The 22,556-nt window shown below is 40.9% G+C and overlaps 4 protein-coding genes across 6 annotated transcripts in view; 2 read left to right on the top strand and 2 right to left on the bottom strand.

Annotated features, from left to right (window-relative positions):
• Positions 1 to 1,293: 1,293 nt before the first annotated feature.
• On the bottom strand, positions 1,294 to 5,792 carry LOC104919927 (ubiquitin-conjugating enzyme E2 variant 1-like). 2 transcript variants are annotated; one of them, XM_010732055.3, is made up of 4 exons: positions 5,666 to 5,792; positions 4,533 to 4,681; positions 3,339 to 3,464; positions 1,294 to 1,847 (listed from the first exon to the last, which is right to left on the bottom strand). In XM_010732055.3, the coding sequence occupies exons 1-4, from the start codon at positions 5,685 to 5,687 to the stop codon at positions 1,701 to 1,703; spliced, it is 444 nt and encodes a 147-aa protein (XP_010730357.1). In that variant the 5' UTR covers positions 5,688 to 5,792; the 3' UTR covers positions 1,294 to 1,700. The 2 variants fall into 2 exon arrangements, with proteins under 2 accessions (XP_010730357.1, XP_027144757.1); XM_027288956.1 differs by lacking the exon at positions 5,666 to 5,792 and adding an exon at positions 4,877 to 5,088.
• klhl12 (kelch-like family member 12) overlaps positions 1,771 to 22,556 on the top strand; it is a 52,339-nt gene continuing 31,553 nt past the window's right edge. Inside the window, exon 1 of one of the 2 annotated variants that reach the window (XM_019253526.2) lies at positions 1,771 to 1,879. The gene's annotated coding sequence lies outside the window, so the exon portion shown is untranslated. Of the gene's footprint in view, positions 1,885 to 22,556 lie in introns of both variants that reach the window. The other variant, XM_027288954.1, reaches the window with a different exon arrangement.
• peds1 (plasmanylethanolamine desaturase 1) lies at positions 7,745 to 13,480 on the bottom strand. The gene is made up of 6 exons (XM_010732056.3): positions 13,294 to 13,480; positions 12,397 to 12,516; positions 12,215 to 12,306; positions 11,971 to 12,115; positions 11,675 to 11,887; positions 7,745 to 11,596 (listed from the first exon to the last, which is right to left on the bottom strand). The coding sequence occupies exons 1-6, from the start codon at positions 13,427 to 13,429 to the stop codon at positions 11,475 to 11,477; spliced, it is 828 nt and encodes a 275-aa protein (XP_010730358.1). The 5' UTR covers positions 13,430 to 13,480; the 3' UTR covers positions 7,745 to 11,474.
• Positions 16,472 to 18,135, top strand: cebpb (CCAAT enhancer binding protein beta). Its single transcript, XM_010732057.3, has one exon. It carries the CDS (start codon positions 16,709 to 16,711, stop codon positions 17,627 to 17,629), a length of 921 nt encoding a protein of 306 aa, XP_010730359.2. The 5' UTR covers positions 16,472 to 16,708; the 3' UTR covers positions 17,630 to 18,135.

Here is a 22,556-nt window from a genome sequence, read left to right as displayed (position 1 = left end):
ATTTTCTGGTCAGACAGACATCAGTTCATGTCTCCCTGTTCTTATGTTTGTCTCGCAGCTGGTTCATGTTCTCAGTTTGGCTTCTGACTTTAATCTTGCTCGAGGCTTTGAGCATTTTCAGATAAATATTTGATCACCGTCTGTATTCAATCCTACACCACCTAACCAGTCTTCTTGCCTGTGGACTTGTACAACCTTTGGTAAACCTCAAATAAGATTAAAGTTAGGTTCACTTACAGGAAGATGTTTAATCAGGGCCGGATCCACACACAGGTCCTCCCTGCCACGAGGGGGCCCTGACAGAGCTACTGCCTACATTTAATAATGTTTTAAAATATTTAAATATATAAAAATCTATTATAAAACTTAATGTCTGTTTTTTTTTTTAATATACATAAAGCAAACCATTGAGTACATGGTTTTTAAAGTGTTTGCATGAAGCTTCTGTTGAGTCTGCCAGATCAGAGTTTCTCAAACTTTTTACACCACCTCAGAAAACATGAGGGTCTCCACATAAAACCATGAATTATGTTAAACTAGTTTTTGCGTAGGAGGCAGGTTTATTCCTAAAAACATTTGTCTCAACTCCCTCCTGTGTCCCTGCAGCCAGTCAACTCCACTCAATCTCCTAAAACTCCAAACTAAACCTTTATCCATGATAAACCTGTCTAAATTTTAAATCCACATTGGTGTGATGTTTGTTAGTGAAAGAAATGTTCATTTTTCCTCCATGTCCCATTGGGGGAGGTAGACACACCATAGTTTGATTACCCGTGTGTTAGGATAATTGAAACTTTCCTGACCCGTGAGCACTGTGAACACGTCAGTGATCTACAACGACACAAATGCATGAATTAAGATTTATGAAAGAAAGTGGAGAGAGTAGAAACAAAGTGTCACATCAAAGTAGCAAAAGACAGTTTCACAGAAAACTCCTCTGATGTTACACAGGACCAAAAGAGGTAGCTGATTTTCACTTTCTATTGTCAAGCACGGTTCAACTGGGACTGGCAGACTTACAGTAGATTTGCATACTAAGATCAGATAAACAGTGTTCACTTTGGATGACTCTTACATAGAGGGAGGGGAGAAAAAAACAAAACAGGTGAGAGTCAGGTGACCTTACTGAGCTGCAGCCATGCAATTATGATATTTCATCAAACATCTGTCCACATGACAACACGTGAAAGTTAAATGTTTTTGGGTTTCGTATAGACACTTTGAAAGAAGACTAGCGGATGTGCGATCATGTTAAGAGGCAACTACAAAAAGGCAAACACACACAGAGAGAGGTACACTCAATAAGATTATTTATGTTATTGTACAATCTGCATTTTTAACAAATAATAATAAAAAAAGATTAGTAACATGTACAGTATTCGAATGATCAGATCTGATGTGGACTGAGGACGAGTCCAACACAGAGCTCCAGTGATGGGAGAGAGGGAGGGGGGGCCAGTGCCTGGAATGACTTTCATGAACGCTCTATAAGTGTGTATACAGATATATGTGTGTGTTTATGTGTGTGTGTTTTCATGTATATGTTTGTATACTAAGTCTTCTGCTGTGTGTGTGTGTGTGTTCAGCCCAGATGTCGGCAGGAGGTGGAATGTCACATGGCAGAATGGGGATAAAAGCTTAACAGAAGAGTTTGGGAGGAGGAGAAGAAGAAGATGGAGGAAAAGTAGCATGGGGAGAGCTCAGTTGGTGTACATCTGGCCCTCGGGTGGCTGAGGAAGCTTCATGTTCTCCTTGCACGTCATGAGCCGTCGCAGCTCCAGCAGCACCATCTGGATACTGTAGGAGTTCTGCCACTTGGCCAGTGCAGTCACCGCATGCATGTCAACCTGCAGGACGGAGAACGGGAGAAGGATGGATAGTGAGGTTAGACCCTGAAGCCTGCAAACACATCGTGCCCCAGCTTAATGTTCACCAAAATGTTGTTTTAAAGAGATCTTCTGGGACTTTTTAAGCTTTTATTGACAAAGCTGAAGGTAGGGAGAGAGACAGCCGGGGTGGCATGCAGCAAATGGCCACAGGTTCGTTACCTGTGGCCCGAAGACTGAGCCTTTGTACATGCACACTCTACCAGGTGAACTAGTGGGCTTTAAAGATATTCTATCACTCCATGTTCAGTCAAATTGTCACATTTGCACCCCGACAGGCAGCCGATCAGCGCTCGTTGGCATGCATTAGCTCTAGAACCTCCACAGTTATCCAAGTAACGTTGGATACGTCGGCTGTGCGTACCTAGACTTGCATGATTTAACCTTTGAGACACCCTCACATAGCCCCCTCACCTGGTGGAGCGTGCACCCCAAGTTAGTCATGCGCAGTCCTTGTTGCAGCAGCCAGAACTCAATCCCAGCATGTGATCTTCCCTCTTTCTCTCTCTCCCTACCTTCATGTCGCTCTTCAGCCGTCAATACTACACGTACTACATTTTGAGGGGACTGTAACAGCTAAATTCCAGCGTTCTGTGTGCACCACAGCCACCGGAGCTAAATCACGGCTGTTCTAGTCAATGTTTCAAACCCCACCAGTCGGGCCGTGGTCCGTTTCAGTAGCGTCTCTCTGCTCGGCTTACTCAGCTGGTTCTATTTTTGGCGAACGCTGCAAGCCGTCAGCATCAATGTGCACAGAGCAGCCCAAGCTGGCCGGAAGTCAGGCACAGAAATGGCATCGAGACATATTTACATTTTTAGAAGTAACCAAATCTGCTTCTGAAAGGCTCCTGGTGGGGTTTGAAATCGTGTGGTGAATGGATTAAAACAGCATAGGAGCTGTAATGTGACGGAGACGTCCCGGTGGGGTTTCCCAATAAGACAACCTCCTTTAGATGGATCCAGTACACTTACTTAGTGTGCATCCACGTTGGGAAAAAGTGATCATATTAGCACATTTTTAAAAACAACAATCAGATTTGGACTGAACTGTGTCTAAATGAAGAAGTACATACACACATATACTATTCTCATCTGGTGGTTTCACCAGCTGTCAGAGGATTGAAGCACTTGCAAGAGGAACTTACTTATCTGTGCTGATCAGTTTACAGAGCAGGTGTGACAGCATGCAAAAAGTCTTCATTTCATTATTTGTCTGGATACTCTGGTGTGTTCACAAGCTTTGTGCTACATGCAAATACTCTAAAAATGATGCAAATACAGGACAAACTTTGATATTACAAAACATACATGAGCCAGAGTCTTTCTCCAAACAATGTAAGAGCAGCATCCAGAACATTTTAATCCAGTTCAAAAGCCTGCTGACAGCTGACGCTTCCACATTCGGGTAATGAAGCTCGAATAACAACAAGGGGTTTAAGAAGATTTACATACCACACCGTTGGAGGTGTGCACGCCGTTCAAGTTTATCTTTGTCACAAATCTGACGTACGGCGGTAACTCTGGGTACTCTGGCCCACATTCAACCTTCAGATTGTACATCCTGTTTTCATAGCTTGTCTGTGGATGGAGAGGGGAGTGAAGAGCATATTAAATCAATAAAGAGCACACAGTGTTCGACGGATTCAACAAAAATAAAATAAAAATATAACATATTTTTAGTTTAAACTCTAGTTATATACTTATTATAGATGCATAATGAGCTGAACATAACTACCACAGGCTCAGTCAACCCAAACTGTACCACCTTAGAAAGTACCGACATATGACAGACATTAAAATACAGCAGCGTAGGTCGACCCTGTTCAGCTATGGGTAGTTTTATTACTAATAAGGTCGAGGTAATTTGGTGGAAAAGGGTACTCCTGATCCGCGCTTGTCCTCCCAACATTTCCCATTTGGAGCCACGATGACGATGTTTTTTTAAACCCCCGCTCACTTATCTTGCCGTCACGTTTCAGCCTGGAACTAATCATGGATGTATGTGCATGCTATATGCATGAAGACATCGGAACTAAATATTACTGGAGATGCAAAATTTATATTAAAAATGCTTTCCAGGGATCTCAGTCTCATTCATAATATGTTTTTTAATGAATATATTCAACTTTAATGTACAGCCAGAGGAAGGTCGCATACACGTACCACAGTTTAAGAAGCAGTGAACATGAATCCATACATTTAGCAGTGAATTAGACATGCCGGATCAATAAAGGTGTTTCTGATTATACTAATTAAGGTTCAGTTCTATTTATTGCAGCAGAGACTTTCCAGTGAGACAACATGCAGCACGCTGACTCTGTCTGACCTGAATGGAAGCTTAATTACAAGCCAAAATGCATATGTGTATATATTTGTTTGTTTAGTTTCTAATAGACAGCGGTCACCACAGCATCATTAGTAACTCCTGTGTTTATTGTACTATTTTAAGTGATGAATCCCGCTCTATTCCGTGATATTCTTCATGATGTGCTACCTGTTGCCGTCACCTGTCACAAGTAACATATTATCGTTCATTACACGTCATCCTCTGCACCTGCCTTCAGGTTTTAGTTTATCTAGCTGAGGTGCAAAAGTAACACGACGTCCCCGGATTGCACGACGTTTAAACAAAACGGCACCACTCACCCTCGGAGGGCCGAGGATCACCCCTCTCCATCGCGTTAAGGTCATGTCTTCGTCATCCTCCAGACCCCAGCTCACCGTCCCGTCTCCCACACCTTTCTGGCCTTCTTCCAGCTCCTCCAGGAGCCGGAAATTGCGAGGAACTTTAACACCTGCGAACACACAGCTGTTAATGCTCACCTCCAAACGAGCATACACCATGAGGAGTGGATCTAGGCGATGACTTGCAGTTATACACACACACACACAAAAAAAAAAAAGGTGTGAGCTGGCCTGTGGCATGACTCATCTCCACACACACACACACACACACACACACACAAAACAGGAAAACAAAGATAGCTGACCGGCTTTCATCATCACCAGCCTTTTCATACTACTAGCTGTCCATTCATGTCCTCTCAGCTCATTTCTGAGCATCTGTCTTCGACTCTGCTGCATCATTTGGCCTCTGCAGTGAGATATGAAGGTGCTGCACCGTGCAAACAAACACACACACACACACACACACAGCTGGCAGCTGGTGCACCGACATGAGCTCAGTTCATCTCCACACAGCCTTTCATCATTATTATCATTATTATTGACACTCATCTCGGTCAGCTGAGACAGAAAAAAAACGTGCCGTCATCGTTGACGTCACAGCCTTTAACGGTTACCGTGCACCAAACGTCACTTTAACATGATTTAACGACACAAACACCGTGCACTGTTTTTATGTCGCACATCAGCTGAACGCATCACCTGGACCGTTAGGCGTGTGAGCTGCTCGTAGCATCACACTATAACATCAACGCTAATAAAAAACAAAAAAAACACCGTCAGCGTTGATAAATAACGTGATTAAATAAAAAGCTACCAAGCTGCACGCTCTCACACATGCAAGAAACTGCTGTTAAATCATTTAATCGACGTGAAATTAACGCATAAGTCCAACTTAGCTTCACGTTAGCTCGTAGCTTCCTATTCATTCTCTGCCCGCTCGTTTCTCCACACGCAGCGGCCGCCTCGTTACATACACAACCGGCCCCGCCGCGGAGCTGCACGGCCGCCTTGTTAAGATTCATTGAGCCGGTGGTTGGACGCCCTCACGTCTCTCTGTGATTTTTTTTATTTTATTTCTGCCGAGCATTTACCTGATGGGGCGGCGACCGCCATCTTGTCGCTACACAGCGGGAGCGCGCACGTTAAGCTTTTGCCATTGTGGTCTGTCAACGGTGCGTGCGCGCGAGAGAGAGAGACAGAGACAGACAGCTTCCCTCTGTTAGATTAGATATACTTTATTCCAGACATGGGACCAAGTCACACATGTGCAAGTCTCAAGTAAGTCTTAAGTCTTAAGTCTTAGCCTTCAAGTCACAAGTAAGTCACAAGTAATTTTTTTTCTTGGGCAAGTCAAGTCAAGTCACAGGCTATGTCAAGTCAGGTCAAGTCACAGGCTATGTCAAGTCAAGTCATGTCAAGTCACAGGCTATGTCAAGTCAAGTCACAGGCAATGCCAAGTCAAGTCATGTCAAGTCACAGGCTATGTCAAGTCAAGTCACAGGCTATGTCAAGTCATGTCAAGTCACAGGCTATGTCAAGTCTAGCCTAGTCAAGTCACAGGATATGTCAAGTCAAGTCACAGGCTATGCCAAGTCATGTCAGGTCACAGGCTCTGTCAAGTCAAGTCACAGGCAACGTCAAGTCAAGTTACAGGCAATGCCAAGTCAAGTCATGTCAAGTCACAGGCTATGTCAAGTCACAGGCTATGTCAAGTCAAGTCAAGTCACAGGCTATTTCAAGTCATGTCAAGTCACAGGCTATGTCAAGTCACAGGCAATGCCAGGTCAAGTCATGTCAAGTCACAGGCTATGTCAAGTCAAGTCACAGGCTATGTCAAGTCTAGTCAAATCAAGTCACAGGCTATGTCCAGTTTAGTCAAGTCAAGTCACAGGCTATGTCAAGTCAAGTCACAGGCTATGTCAAGTCAAGTCAAAACTGACTGCAATTTTGGAATCAGCATGCCAATTTTAGTGCCAGTGTAATATAAAAATGAAGCTTCAGGCCGCATGAAATCTGTCCACGGGCCGTGATTGGCCCCCAGACCATACTTTGGACATACCTGATTTAAAGGTTTCTTTAGAGTGTGGTGGCATAGACGTGGAGCTGAGGCATTGCTGGGTGCTCAAACAAACCATCTGTAACACCACCTACCTGTCAATCAACACTACAAGCAAGTTGACAGATGGCGATGAATTCTGTCAATCAAAGCAGCCATGCTTCTAATTCTGCATAACTTATTAAAATATAATTTGAACAGATGAGTTCTATAACGATTCAGCCTCAATACAGTTGTCATGAACGGGGAAATTAGCTATAGAGACCAAAACTGTTTTTTGTACCAGGCTGTAAACATGTTTATTTTTGCTGTGAAGTTGGACATTTGAACATGGGGACTTATGGAGACTGACTTACTTCTATAGCCAACTTTAAGTGGTCATTTGAGGAACTGCAGTTTTTGGCACTTCCATATTGGCTTCACTTGTCAGCCATGGAGGTTGCCGTTTTTTTTGTTTTGTTTGTTTGTTTGTTTTTTTACCAGTACAGTGATATATCAAACACATATGACCGTCTGCTCAGACTGTAAACTCAGTGCAAAAGAGAAATAATAAACATCTTTAAAAGGTCCAGTGTGTAAGATTTAGTAGAATCTGAATATGGCAGAAAAAAATATATAACTTTATTTATAAAGTGCCTTTAAAAACAAGATTTACAAAGTGCTTAACAGAGCAGAGGACAAGTTAAACTCAAGAAAGTAATACAAGTCATAGATAAAAGATTAAAAACTGGGTATTATTTGAAGCAGAAGAGTATATATGTAAGATGGGGGAATAAAAAGGGAAAACTGACAATAAAAAGGAGTTCACTGATTGAGTGAGCCATGTCTCCTTGGTCGGGTCGTTCTAAAGTCGAGGGGTCCTGATTGAAAAGATGCGGTCACCTCTAGTTTTGAGCCTCGACCTTAGAACAGCCAGAAGTGTAGCCTAGTTAGGGACTAGACCCCAACGGGCTTTAAACGTGATCAGTAAAACCTAAAAATCAATCCTAAAATGTACAGGGAGACAATGGAAGGATGTTAAAAATAAAGGTGATGTGATGTCTTCTGTTAAAAACCAATTAGGATCTTAGATATGGAATATATAACACACAAAGAAAGACAAAAACAGGTGGCGTAATTATCAACCGTTTATTTAGTTTATTTATAAATACAGTTTAATATATACACATTGTAAGTCTCCCAAATTGAAGACAACAAAAAGGCATCAAGGCATTATTCTGATATCTAAAACTCCATCACCACCAGCATACATAACCAACTACAACATCCACATGGGTTTTGCCTCAGAAGAAGAAGAAGTGAGAGGCAAGTGAAGGGCAATTTAAAGTCAAGTCGATAAATTGTTTTCCCACATCGCTGGCTAGATTTACAATAAATCAATTAGGGGGAGAGGATAAGGCAATTCAATAAAAAGTCCACGGATCATTACAAAAGTGATTTCAACACAGCATGTCAAAACATACCAACAACAATTGCCCACACCACTTAGCCATTTGCTTTCACAAAAAATGTTTTCAGTGGGAAAAATATTTAGTTTACCACACAAATCGTCACAAAATACCCTTCAAATCCACTTATGAAAGCCCTGTTAACTCTAAGCAGAAAAACCGAAACACAGCTTTAATCACAAATTCTACCGCGATAACAGGAGGCCGAGTTATCTGTACTGATATACAGTATGGCTACGATTGAACCTATGACACGTGTAAAAATCATTCGGCTTCTTTGGCCAACACAGTCTGATGGAAATGAATGATTTTAAAACAGTTTTTATCTACCTTATAACTTCACTGATGGAGGGTTTGTTTTTCCACAAATTAAACACTCTAACCACAATCCTGAGATCATCTGGAGAATAAGTTGTGTTAGATCAACACCAGCAACCAGTCCGTCTCCAAGCTTAATGATTATTATTGTTGTACGGGTTCCTCGTCAGCTCAACACATATTTTTAAAAGGTTGTCAGTTTAATCTCCAAACATTAACCAACCATTGTCCTTAGTCCTAATCTGTAGTATTCCAAAAAAAACACGAAATGTCCTTAAAATTGTTGTTACAGTTATATTATTGCAAAATTCAATTTACCCTAGCGCAGAAACATCCAGTAAAGCCAGTGCCAAAAGTCCTATTTAGAAAATAAGTTCAAATGTGTCTTCTGACTGCTGTTAGCGCTGCCCAAACTATATTTTGACTACAGGCATAGAAAGGTACATTCAGACATGATCTGGTGCTGCGGCGGGAAAAGGTTTTTTTCCATTTATTTGAGGGGAAGTCGTCCGCTTTGGCTTTGGAGGCTACAGGAGTGTTAATAAACGCCAAGAGACCTGTGGTGGAGAAGTTAAGCCGGATCCAACAATCAGACCAGGCGACCCTCTCCACATTTAGCCTGAAGTGTCTCTAAAACTGAGGCTATCCAGGTGGATTCATGGACTAAACTATGACACTCTACCTGTTGTGTTCTGGCTTTGTTTATTTCATTTATACTGCAAATTAGTGACAAAAAGAAGTTTAATTTGTGTCCGATGGTTTGAGAGGCATCGATTATTTCCTGATCGATAGACCTGATCGTGTCTGAATGAACCCTAACGCAGGCCTTAAACTCATATGCAGTGACGCATATCAACGTCCATTTACCAGCATATATTACACGACCTAACGCACACAAAACTGCTTCTCACAAAGCTCTACAAGCTGCAGTGTACTTCTGCTGTTGACATATGGTGAATCATTTAATATAATCAAGTATCAAGGATTGAAAAAAAATGGAATATTACATCATATAAAAACAGAATTTTGGCTTACAAATGAACTATCATTTCAATGTCTACACCAGAAGCTTAATAACTCAGCCTTTAACCAGGGGTCAACCCAACTGAACAGCAAGGTTAGCTCCTTCTATTTAAACCTGAAAAAGCATCGCCATGATTTCCTTGGAATGAAGTTTAGGTGGTTCAAAACAACCTGGATCATCTTTTGAAAGCAGCACAGATTAATTTCATCTAGAGCGACAGTCTGTGTGTCCTTTACACAAAAAAGGAAAGCCGGTGACCCGCCAAGTTTATTGCTCGCACAAGCCAACATGCTGCATGCACGCACGCATTCTTACGTCTGTTTAAGTGACATCTTAATTTGTCAAAGTAATTTTTGTCATGCAGTCTACTAAGTAGCTAATTTTTATTTATTTTTTTAGCTCCAGTTTAGCAAATGTGTGTAAACAAATAGAAAAAGAAAAGGCATTTTAACCTAATCGGATGAGTTAAGACGTATAGTTAAGGGCCTCTTATTAAACTGCATAGTTATTAGCTGTACAATACATTTACAAATGACTGACTAAACTGTTAAAAAACCTCTCAACCGATCCATTAATTACATAATCTCATCTAACGGGGTAAAGGAATTCCTGGATCGTCAGCCTTCACCGAAGCCCTTATAACATCACCAAATCTGTGTCACGTGTACCAAGACGATACGCGGTGGCAACACGACTCCCGGCGGGGAATGTTACGCTCTGAAAATAACCTTTCCTTCCCACAATACAAAAGACTAGCAAAATGTATGGCGTGAAAACAACGTTACATACAGTTGGCACGTTATTAAGTGAGACACAAGAGCCCAGAGAGACGGAACAAACGTTGCAACGACACAAAGAAGTGCTGCAAATGATTCGAAAACAACAAAAAAGACACAACACACAAGTACTGCATGTGTGGCGTGTAAGTAAGGCAGCTTGATAAAACTGCACGTGCCTCTTTCCTGCAAAACCCGGCAAATATAAGAAAACTGGAGTGCCTTTCAGAGACAACGCGTGATCATCCGAAAAGACAACCGAGTAGACTGACTCAGCAGAACAACAGTGTGATACGTGCATTCGCCCATGTTTTCTAACAATGACTACAGTCACACACATTTCAATGTGATGTTTCAGATCAGATTACTCGTCTTGGAGGAAAGATGAAAATGCTGTGCCAGAGGATCTGACAGCAAAATGATGCATTTGTTTTTTTTACCTAAATTATTTGGTTTGCTGTCTTAAAAACACATTTTTTTTAAGCTGTCAGACCGGTTGTTTTGCAACCCCGTGGCATCGTCTCTTCCACTGTAACTGTAGTCATTGTCTCAGATTTGACATGGCTAAACTATTAAATATGGCTGCATGTTGATTTGTAGCAAGTTGTGCAACAATGTGCACTGGTTAGTACTCAAAAGTTAATTTATAATAGTCCCAAAAAAATGTGCAGCTGAACCCAAATGTGCAAGAAGTCAACAAATGTAACAGTAATTAACAAACTTGATCTTTAGCTATAAACATTGGTAAAGCATCCAAAAAAAATCCCTCCGACTTACAATGGCCTAAATCCAATTTTTTTATCAAGTAGACCCTTGAAAAGGTGGAGATGCAGGGACTGATTTAGAGGAAATAAAGCAGTGCTAAATATATTCAGATTTAACAACTCTCCAAATAATAAATAAAGTAAGTGTTCACTCTTTCAAGTATTCTTTTTTGGGATTGTTTGAATTTTTTGACGTCGAAATCTTTTAATCTCGTCGGAAAAGCAAATTCTTTACCTCACCAAACCTTCTCCTCACCTCAAAATGAGTGATTGATATATAAAAAGTAAAGGATATATTGCAATTTGAAATCTCCATGAGTGAGTAATGACAAAGACAAAATCATTCAACAGAGCCCTCCTCTTGAAAAACAGACAAAATGTGCAAGACTTAAAGCTATGGCATCAGAAATTGTTAGTTTTTCTTCCTATGGATTACAGTTTAAGTGAGGCAAAAGAGGGGATGAGCTGGACTGAACCAGCATCTTCTGAGGTAGGGTGCAGTTAGCCCGCAGCTTTACTTGACTTTTTGAGCCCATTTCAGGTCGTCCGCTCTGGGCTTCTCTCCCGTCACGCCTTGGATAAGATCCTCCAGGTACCTCCAGAAACCCAGCTTCTCCAGAGGGTAGTTCAGCCAACCTGGAGAGAGAAAGCTCAGTGATGAACCTGCTCGTAAACAAGGAGATTTCATGACGAGGAGAGGGAACGAAGAAGCACCTGTGGTGATGCAGAAGTACGTCTCGTGAGGGGAGACGTGATGGATGCGGTGGTGCTTGCGGGGCAGGATGATGTGGCAGTCCTGTAGGAGCACCACCCAACGAGGAAGGCCGAAATACGTGTGCGACCACTTGTGAATCTGGTTGGTGAGGGTCACAAAGATGCCCAGTGCAAACAAGTAGCAATACCAGGGGTAGATGTGGTAAATCTCCGCTGTGAAAGGGGAAACAGAAACAGGGTGAGACGGAACAGCTCAAATTGACATAATTTTCATGCTTGTTGGTAGAGAAACTCACCAGGGGAGAGGGTGAGGAAGTTGAAGGCCATGTTTGCTAGAGGGAATATGGTCAGCATGCAGTTGTCACCATTGGTCTCGATGAAATCGTGACGGGTGATGGCTGTGGGGTCAATGTGGTGCTCTCTGAATGGTCGTATAAAGGCCTGCAGGAAAGATCAGGGTAGGGTGCGAAATGAGAAAAACTAAGCACACTATTTAGAGTCAAAACACTGGAAACTACAGCAATCTCATGGGTACGTTACCTTTCCGAAGATGGGTAGATCCACCGATCCCCACGTATCAGCCCCCCAGTGAACAAGTCCGGACGCAAAGTCTGCGGTGAGTATTCCCGCAACTGTAAAATGAGAAAAACACTTGTTTAGCTTCTCGCTCTGTAAAAAACAACAACAACAGAACATTGAGAAAACTTTCGGTCAATACTCACCGATGCTCAACACGATGGACCACAAATGTCCAAGGTTGAAATTGGCAAGTAGGTGAATGAAGTTGAAGGCCATGAGAGAGAAGCAGAGGATGACACTTATCCATTCTTGACATCGTTTGCCTTTAAAGAGAAGAACACATCAGTTCAGCCCTGATAATCTTATCAGTCATCAAGCACTTGACGTGATGTTTTATAATCCGAAGGTTAATGAACTAGTCAGCATAATTCATTAGCACAACAGTGACGCTCAGCGAGGCAGCATTCCTCTGCACTTTTCTTCTTTTTTACTGAGCAGCTGGGCCTGAAATACCTGTCGAGGCTTTACAACCACAATCCTAAAAAATGCTAAAACAGTCCTGATTCAAAGCAATCAGCTGATGTGGTGAGCAAGTATTTGGACAATGGGTGTGAAGCATGAAACATGGTGGGAGGACTGGCTCAAGATCTCAAAAACTCAAACTACTTTCTGTCTCTCGCTCTCTCTCTCTGTCTTTGAGATGCAGACTGACTTGTTATGAAAGGTCACGGCGGCTCCATGGCCAAACAAGGCGGCTGTCTAAAAGCCTAAAAGCAGAAGCTTCTTTCTCCCCAACCTCGGCTCTATGCTGGAAATGTCAAAAAGGCACAACAAACAGAGAAGCACAAATTCAACCAATCTCACATGATTCCTATTGTGTAACAACAAAAGTCTGACTGTGGCACACACACAGCACTGTGGCTGATTGTTCGCCGGTGCCTCATTGGAGCCAGTGAAAAACACAGATTTCTCTTCTTGCTGGTGGATTTTGTAGTTTGTTACTTGGTAACTACGTTATGTGAAGCCTGTCGTTATATCACGCCACTCATGGGCTCACTTGAGCCGGGGAGAATAGACCCCATCAAAGCGGATCGACTCACCTGGTGAGTATAAATTGGCCAGTTCTCGTGCACCGGCGTGTTGTGGACCCCATCTAGCCGAACCCCGACCCGGTCCCTGCGGCTCTGGGCTCTGTGTTTCCGCTCCACAGCCGTCCTCGTTAACCATTCTCGCCATTTCTCCACCGTGTGCGGGCCCAGCCCCTTCAATCTCTCTCTGTACTCACACAGCCAACGGAATCATCAACTTCTCAGCCCACAGGCAAGCGTAACGTTTTCAACCAATCGGGTGCGAGTGCGTTGAGCGCAGCAGCCAATCACCGCGCAGGAAAACGTTACACTTACAACCACTCAACCAATAGGCGGGAGGGGGTTGCGAAGACTGCATTTCCTGACCCCACCCCGTCCCTGCCTGGTGCCCGCTCTGCTGCAGTACCGCCGTGCGGACGGTAGATGGAGCTCTCCGTTTGTATACATGACATTAAGCACGTAGAAACTGGAGGAGGTGTTACAGCGACATTCGTCACCCAGTCAGATTGTGTCATGATGTGGACTGACAGGTTGACGACATGACATATAAACAGGTGAGGCGTTAATAGCCGAACATTAGCTGGTGAAAAAAGGTACTTAAAGCAAAATGATGTAACTTTTAAAATAAGTAATAACTCATTCCCCCCTTACAAACTCATAAATATGACCTAATGTTACTTTACATCATTCCTTTACCACTGTTGATAGCTAAAGAGCAATTTAGGTTGTTTTCCTTTCATCATATCAGATTCAGAACCGCTTTATTGGCCAGGTGTGTCAAGTGTACATACAGGTATAGACATAAGTACAGTTTAAAACACAAGGGACATGACAGGTAGGCGCTAAAACACAACATAAGAACATGAAACATAAACATAGACATAAAAAACAACTATATACATATTTAAAAAGTATATACATGTATGCTAAAGGTCCTAAATTCATAATTTTACTACTGAAAGTTAATAACGCCTGTCAGTGTTAAGGAGCTGTATCCAAATACAGTGAATAATAGACATGAGATAGTTAAACTGGTAAACATAGGTGTTACCAATGATACTAATTAAGGCCCTGTTCCATTACTCTGTGAGCATTTTAATGTTGTAGCTGGTCCAAATTAACTATAGTTGAATAACGCGGAGTTAAGATACCTTAATTATATTTATCTTTTACATGTAGAGGAGTAGAAGTACAAAGTAAACAAAGTATACAATGGAAATACTCAAATACAGTACATACCTCAAAATTGTACTTCACAGGTCAATAATGAAAGCTGTCTCTCATTCACTCTCCTGGCTCTTATTGTATAAGTGTATTTTAGAAAATATATGAATATGCCCAGTAACTAGTTGTTATATAAATGTAGAATATCAACTACACCAGCCAACAGTATGTGCAACAACTAACAAAAGTTGTATCACCTACTACAGTCAGTACATTCACCTTTAATATTTCAGTATTACTTGAGTATTTCCATTTTATTATACTTTATACCTCTACTACATTATGTTGTTTTAGGTAAATATTATGCTCCACTACAGATTTACTTTTACATACAAACCATGTGATCATCTTATAAAATATGTTGCATATTTATAGATTTAACAATACAACATTTTCTAAACTGGGATTACAGACACCACGCCAATTTTGATGTATGTTATAGGTAGTGGATGTGCGTGTGTGCTAAGTCACATCTGCTGTGTCACTGTACTCTGTACTTGTAAGCAGAGAAATTGTGTGGTTGAGGCCAGTATTTGCAAATATTTGTCTCAGGGGCTCCTGACATATTGAGTGAACTCAATGTGTGTATGTCCTACCTATCGATACTATTATTAGTATCATAGTGGTAGTAGTAGTATTGATATTATTATTAGTAGTAGTAGTAGTATTGTTATTATCATTATTATTATTATTAGTAGTAGTAGTAGTAGTAGTTCTAGTAGTAATAGTAGTAGTAGTGTTGTTGTTGTTGTTGTTGTTATTATTATTATTATTATTATTAGTAGTAGTAGTAGTAGTAGTAATAGTGTTAGTAGTATTGTTGTTATTTTTATTATTAATAGTAGTAGTATTAGTATTAGTAGTAGTAATAGTGTTGTTATTATTATTGGATTATTCATAACAGCAGATGGCAGTCAATCCAAACAAAAAAAAGAAACATATACAACAATAAAGTCAGAGGTTTTAATGAGTCACAGAATAAACCGAGACACCGGTTTATTTCTGGGAAAGGGGAGCCGTGTTTTGAACGCTCATACACAGAAAAGTGTTTTTGGCTGCGTGACAGTCAAACTGTTTGTCTAGAGATACACACGTCCCAAACATTTAGATTATGAACTGTGTTAGGTTGCTTGTGCACGTTCTCGCAGCTCAACACAAGATGGCACTAAGAGCTCACATTCAACCCAGAGACACTCCTCTCTGAACACACTCCTCTTGTGCAAGAGTGAAGTTAGACTCGTCAGATCTGTGCCAAGTCACTGTGTCAAGTTAATCCCACTTTGTTTGTTCACTTTATTTAATGTTCCTGACACATTTCATTTCATCGTGATGACTACATTTCTCATAACGCCCAACCTTAATACAGTATTGGAGTGAGTGCATCATAGCGCCACAAAACAACACACACACAAACCGAGACTGTTTCAGTTTGTGTTTGGTGTTGTGGTTAGACAGCTGTCTGGAGATGTGTCCAGGACTGTTTTCACGAGCATCTTCTCACGTATGAACTCAGAAAACGGTTGTCACTGAGTGGGATTTTTCCATTATTGTCGTTGTTGATGAGATAGAGACTGTAGAGGGCGTGAATGGACGTGCTGGTGGGTTAAAAGTATTTCAACCACACATTTCTGTTACATTTTGTTTTGACAGATGTCTAAGAGTTTCAATGTTTTACTTTTAATTTCTGTTTTACTTCCTTTTTGTCATACATTAATAAATAAACCCACTTAAGTTGCATTTCCTCCTTTTATAGCTTTGCCACAAGTAACGAATACCACAAATAAAACACACACACATCTGAGCTTTTCTGCTTTATTATTATATCCGGACACAACAGTTGAATGCAGGGATGGTCCTCTTAAAAAAAAAAAAAAAAAAGCAGCACAGTTTAATCCGGTTGGCTCCTTCTTTCACCTGCCCAGATAAACCCCGCCCCTCTTTTTTTATAAATAAACCCCCGAGACAGGAAGACCTGTCAATTCCTCTCCACACCAAACCAAACGCACGCAAAGTTTTGTTGTCACGCAGGCGCACAGGAGGGGATTTAAACTAAAAAACACTTTTTTTTTGGGTTGAGATATTTCACAACAGAGGGGTCTTGACTCAACAGCACCAGAAAAAAAACAAAACAGAAAAGAAACCAAACTCTGGGCGTCTCACCTCAGCCCTCCATGCTCCTGCAATCCGGCGGGTGTTAAGATCCATGGAAGTGGCCGGCTTCTACGACGAGGGCAGCTTTGCTATCCACAGTAGAGACAGCATTATCAGTCCCGTCAGCGGAGGCTCATATTGGAGGCTCGGTGACTCGATGACGGAGCTGGGCATTGAAGAGCGGGAGAGAGCGATAGACTTCAGCGTTTACCTGGATTCAGCCGTGCACTGTCCACCGCAGCACGGGCACCACCACCAGCACAGCCAGCAGCAGCAGCAGCAGCAACAGGGGGACGTTTTCTCAGATTTCCTGGCGGAGAACAAGATCAAGAGAGTGGCTTTGCAAAACTACAAGAACTACTCGCTGCTGAACGAGCTGGAGACGAGTCAGTGCGACAACTTGAGGGACCCAAGGGAGCCCTACGCGCTGGGTTACGCCGAGCTCCAGGAGACCCGTGTGGATAGTGTGCTCAGCCCTGACCTCGTCGGGAGCCGCTACAGAGCTGCTGCTGCTGCCGCTGCTGCTGCTGCTGGAGAGAGAGACGACAGTCAGGAAGACGCAAAGATGGAGAACGGGTCGTCTGCTTTTGACATGAGGTCCTACCTTCATTACCAGTCCACGAGTGGCAGCCTTGGAAACATCTCCACCGCGTCCTCGACTTGTTCCAGCCCGCCCGGCACACCTGCCCCGTCAGGTAAAAGCAGGTCACCGTCGTCGCACGGTGGCAAAATGTCCAGCGGGAAGTCAAAGAAACGCCTGGATAAGGACAGTGAAGAGTACAGGGTGAGGAGGGAGAGGAACAACCTCGCCGTGAGGAAGAGCAGGGACAAAGCAAAAATGCGCAACTTGGAGACTCAACATAAAGTGCTGGAACTGGCTGCGGAGAATGACCGTTTACAAAAGCGCGTAGAGCAGCTGTCCAGAGAGCTGGCCACCCTGCGCAACCTGCTCTCAGCCACCGGACAATGTTAGAGAGAGAGAAAGAAAAGAAAGAAACCTCCACCCTAGACATGCCACCACACATGGACATGGACTTTTTCTGTTTTTTTTTTTGTTCTTTAGAGCCTGAGGTGATCAAAAAACAAACACGGTACGCTTCACAGGTGAAGACAGTGACCACCAGTTTACAAGGACACTTTGAATGGGACTGAAGAAGTGGGTGCATGGATTGCGCAATCATTCACAATTCTTCACATGTTCACCATAGCTTTATTCTCAGATGTAATTTTGTGTATGCAGTATTTCTGTGCAGGTTACACGCAAAGAGTGAATTTCTACATTTTTTTGTGTATGTGTGTGTGTATCTGGAGCAATGGTTGTCAAGGGAAGAGTTGTGCTGCAGTGAAATGATGCAACTCTTTGTAATAGTATTGGCAATGAATGAAATAAGTCTAATTATTTAATATTAAAAAGGGGAAATGCTTTAATTGTACTTGATATTTTATTGAATTAAACAGATTTCTACTTTGTTTAAACAATTTCATTTTGTAATTTCTTCTTTTCTGTCCTTTTTTTTGGAAGCAGGTGGTGTGGGCTCAGACAGGCAGACAGACATGTTCGCCTTAGATATTCACACTCATGACAGACTGTATTACAGTGTATGTGTGTCAAATGCAACATATTGCAGATAAAAATGGGCTCGACGCAGCTTTTAAATCGAACAATACGTCGTTATTTTTGTAGGAATTTGAGGTTTGGGTGAATTTTTATAAATCTAGACGTCACTGGAGACATTTTGAAAATGCTCTGGATCACCGTCGTCACAATTCATTTTCATTCATGGTGTCTGCAAGCCAGAAAATGGCATTCAGAGGTTTGACCACAGCGATAGAAACTTCCTCTTTTTCAGAATTGAGAATATAAAATGATCAATAACACGACAGAAAAGATGATTATCCAAAATCATTCGGTTTACACCTGATCAACCAAAGACCACATTATTACTGAGTAACCCGTCGTCTGTTTGCACATTGCACATTGATTTGACACAAAAGTCCTCAGATCTTGAAATACATCCAACAGATTTATACTGAAACGATACTGCTGAGAGCAGCAAAAAAAAAAAGAAAAAAAAAAGGACCATGTCATGTCACACACTGCACGCAGCACAGAAATGTTAGCTTTATCTTTAGCGCACGACTCTGTCAATAGTCTGCTGGGTCCACTGGCCCAGAGAGGGGTTCAAGGTTGCATGGAAATTAATCAACAACTAGCCCTCCTTACACATCACCCTTCGCTTCCAACAACCCTGACTGGGAGTGAGTGCATGACAGATATGAATAATCCTAAGCAAACGTTGTTTAACTCTCGAGCCTTGAGTAGAAAATGTAGAAGTTGAAAATGGGAGTGACAAAGGAGGTTTCACCAGACATGATAGATAAGTTGACAATTGGTTTGCAGTGGAATTTACCAACGCCTCAGACTGAATTTGAACTGTGTGCTCAATATGAAACATATCTGTCATGAGCAAACTCCAGACAGCGAGGATAAAGAAAGAGGCACGGTGGGATTTGTGTGTGATCCGTGACTTTTCAGGGTGGGGATTGTGTTTCTAACAAGCAGCGAAGAGGGGAAAAAAATCCACCTCTGTTGTGTTTTTCGAGCTTTATTGGCGTTGAAAAGTGAAATTAAATCATATAAATAAAGTCTAAAAAGCTGTTTTTGTTGCTGTTTTTGTGCACAGAGAGAGATGACATTTTGAATGTAGTGGATATTTCAACACACTCAATGATGGAACAGTTTAGCTTTTAACTGTTGTGCAATATCCTCCCTTTCCAACACATCATCACATGAAGAATGCTACACCCACATTGAAATAAGACATTGTTATCCTCCGTGCTTAGGACAATAGCTGTAAGAAGTTGTGGCTTTGGCTTTGGAGGCCTTACTGGGTACAAAAACAAGTGCAATTTAAACAGATTTCCAGAAAAGTTTAAAACATAATTAAAGTGCCAAATTATGTGTTTATCGTCCAACATCCAAACAGTGTGGTTGTGTTATGTTTCAGCACTGTTCCCGCTCTGCTCTGAGCTCCTCGACGCCGTCGGTGTTGGCACAGATTCATTCAAACATTCTAGGCATTCTTTCTTCGATGACCCCTTGTTTCCTATTGGAGCCCCACGCAGTCTTTCCCTGGTCCTGGCTCACATGCTGACAGGAGAGAGGGAAATTCCCACACAGGATGACCTCCTTTCTTCAAAGTTTAGCCCAACCCCCTCTCCACATTTTACCGTCAATGGGCAGTGTCTGTCCGTAAAGTCCTTGTTGCATCACAGCCCCTCCATAGGCCAACTGGCCTCCTGAAAAACTCCTCTGATAAAGCAATACAAACACACACACCTGTCAAATGTTCTCTCTGTACCAATTGAGAAATCTAAGGATTTTTTTAAACCTATGAGTCATGTTAGATTCTGTGTTCTTGGACACATTATATAGTTGTTTGTTCAGATTGTGTTTCCCAGATTAATCATAGAATGCAGTGATGAAAACGTGGCCCTGTATTGTTTAACACTTTTAATTACTTGATCTGGCATCCGTTCAGCTGACAACGCTGCACCACATTACACAACCAACATTACACGGTGAACATGGAGCCAAACGGAGAGCATCTTTACTGATAAGGCAGTTTAGAAAAAGGTATTAAACGCATTCATATTAATGTATGTTCTATAGCTGCAACAATTAAGTCGATCAACAGAAAATTTATCCGCAAATATTTAAATTATTTTTTTGTTTCTAGGTTTTCAAACATAAGTATTTGACTTCTTATTATGAGTATTGTGCTTACGAGCTGCTGTGACAAGTGAAATCATTAAAGTTCAATTCAATTTTATTTATATAGCGCAATATCCAGTCCAGTGAAGTCTATCTTATCTTGATCATTTTCTTTCCAGTAAACCGAATATCTTTAGATTTTTGTGTGTTTTAATGCAAAACGAGACATTTGAACACGTCAGCTTGGTCCTTGGTAAATTATAACAGACTTTTGACACTATTTTCTAGCATTTCATAGACAAAATGATGACTTGATAATGAAAATAATCATTAAGGAAGCCCTGGTAGCTCACCTAATAGAGCATGCACCACATGTATCAAGGATCTGATCTAGGTTTGTTTACAGCCCCTTTGCTGCATATATTATATATATATTGTATATATCATACCCTCTCTTTTTTACCCTGATTGTTTTTGTCTGTCTCTGCAGTTGTCAATGTCCAATAAAGCAGAAAATAATGTATATAAAGATAATAAACGGTAGTTGCAGCTCTAATCCTGCACGTTGTAATCACAACTGAAGCAACACTGAGCTGTTGTTGCTTCATAACATCTACAACAATCAAGTTTTTCATCATGCCAATAGCAAAAACACAAATCAGTTCACAATTATTACTATTTTCTGTTAATTCTGTTCAGATTTGTGGCCAAAATCTACTTTGACATAGTCTATCAATGAGTTCACATGAAAAGACCAAAACTAACAGTGTGTAAGTGTTATCCGTCTCTCTGTATGTTTCTGAGTTTCCTGCTTTGTCTGTGAAATCTCACTTTCTTTGGTTTCTACTGAAAACATAACTCTTTAAAAATAGGTCACATATACATACTTTCTTTTTTTAAAAAAAGGCTCACTAATTTCCTAAAACAGCTGCACACTGTAGTTTACTCAAACGGGAATAAATAGTGCATTAAGAGGACTATTTCTGATGTTACATTTGGTGCTCCAGTGAGTATTTACAGAAGTAGGGCTGTGTATATGGGACTGAATTAAAACCAACAGTACAACAGTGTTAGTTTTGGACAATAATGGAGCTCTGGCACTAATACAATATCAAGCTTTTGCAACACAGACAATATTTGTTAAGATAAGCTAAAATTGACTTTTTAGCTCATATACATGAGGTAGACAAGAAATTACTCATAAATAAGAAATATATATATAACAAAAGCCATCAATTCATGGTCTTCTTGACCAGTTTGTTGAGTCTTAAGTAATACAGATGTCATCACAGTTTCATAGAAGGTTTTAACAGAGTCCTCAGCTTACTCAACAAGTGGAGACGACTTTGACCCTGACTTTGTCTTGTTCAGGACATCTGTGTTATCAGACCAGTCCAGTTTATTGTTGAAGTGAACACCAGGTTTTTAGTAGTTAGTGGATTGAAACCATTGTTAGTTTGGGTGTTTTTATGTGATTTGTTGACAATAAAAAATATAAAATAATAATAAAGTTACCGTTAACTAATCTAATATCCACCTGATCAGAATTAAGCCGTGGAGTACCTCAAAGCTCTATCCTGGGTCCTATTTTGTTTTCTATTTATGTCTGTTTTAAAAAGTTTTTATTTAATCGAATTACTTTAATATAAATTCATATAAAACTCTATCTACTCTTTCTTAATTGTGTCAGCATCTAGTAAATGAAGCAGATCAGGAGTCATCTTTGGTCAATATTTAGAAACACAGGTTTTAAAAAGCTACTCAGTCATGTTGTTGCATACATTTTGGGATATGCGCTCTTTGAATTTCATAATATTTTATAATCCATGACATATAAATATACATACACATATACTGACTTGACATGACTCATACTTAATGGTCATATGACCTCCCAGTTTAGAGAACTAAACTGAATGATCACATTTTAACCCAAAATGAATGTTAAAAACCTGCAGTCAATTTTAGATTCATTTTAGAGTAAAGACACTGTTTGAGCATGAAGTAGAAGTGCATAATTCTTCTGAAATTTTTAGTTTATATCTTTATTGTAATCAGATTTATAAGACTTTTAAGCAAAAGATGACTGACCAACACTCAAATCTACTTATGAAATATTGACAAGACAAAAGCCGCCAAGAAGTCTAAGAAGAATATTGGGAATTTTAACACTCTGATTTTGCAT

This window comes from Larimichthys crocea, chromosome XV (assembly GCF_000972845.2).
Source record: "Larimichthys crocea isolate SSNF chromosome XV, L_crocea_2.0, whole genome shotgun sequence".
In the NCBI taxonomy this organism is placed as follows: domain Eukaryota; kingdom Metazoa; phylum Chordata; class Actinopteri; family Sciaenidae; genus Larimichthys; species Larimichthys crocea.
This window is presented reverse-complemented; position numbering and strand designations above follow the sequence as displayed.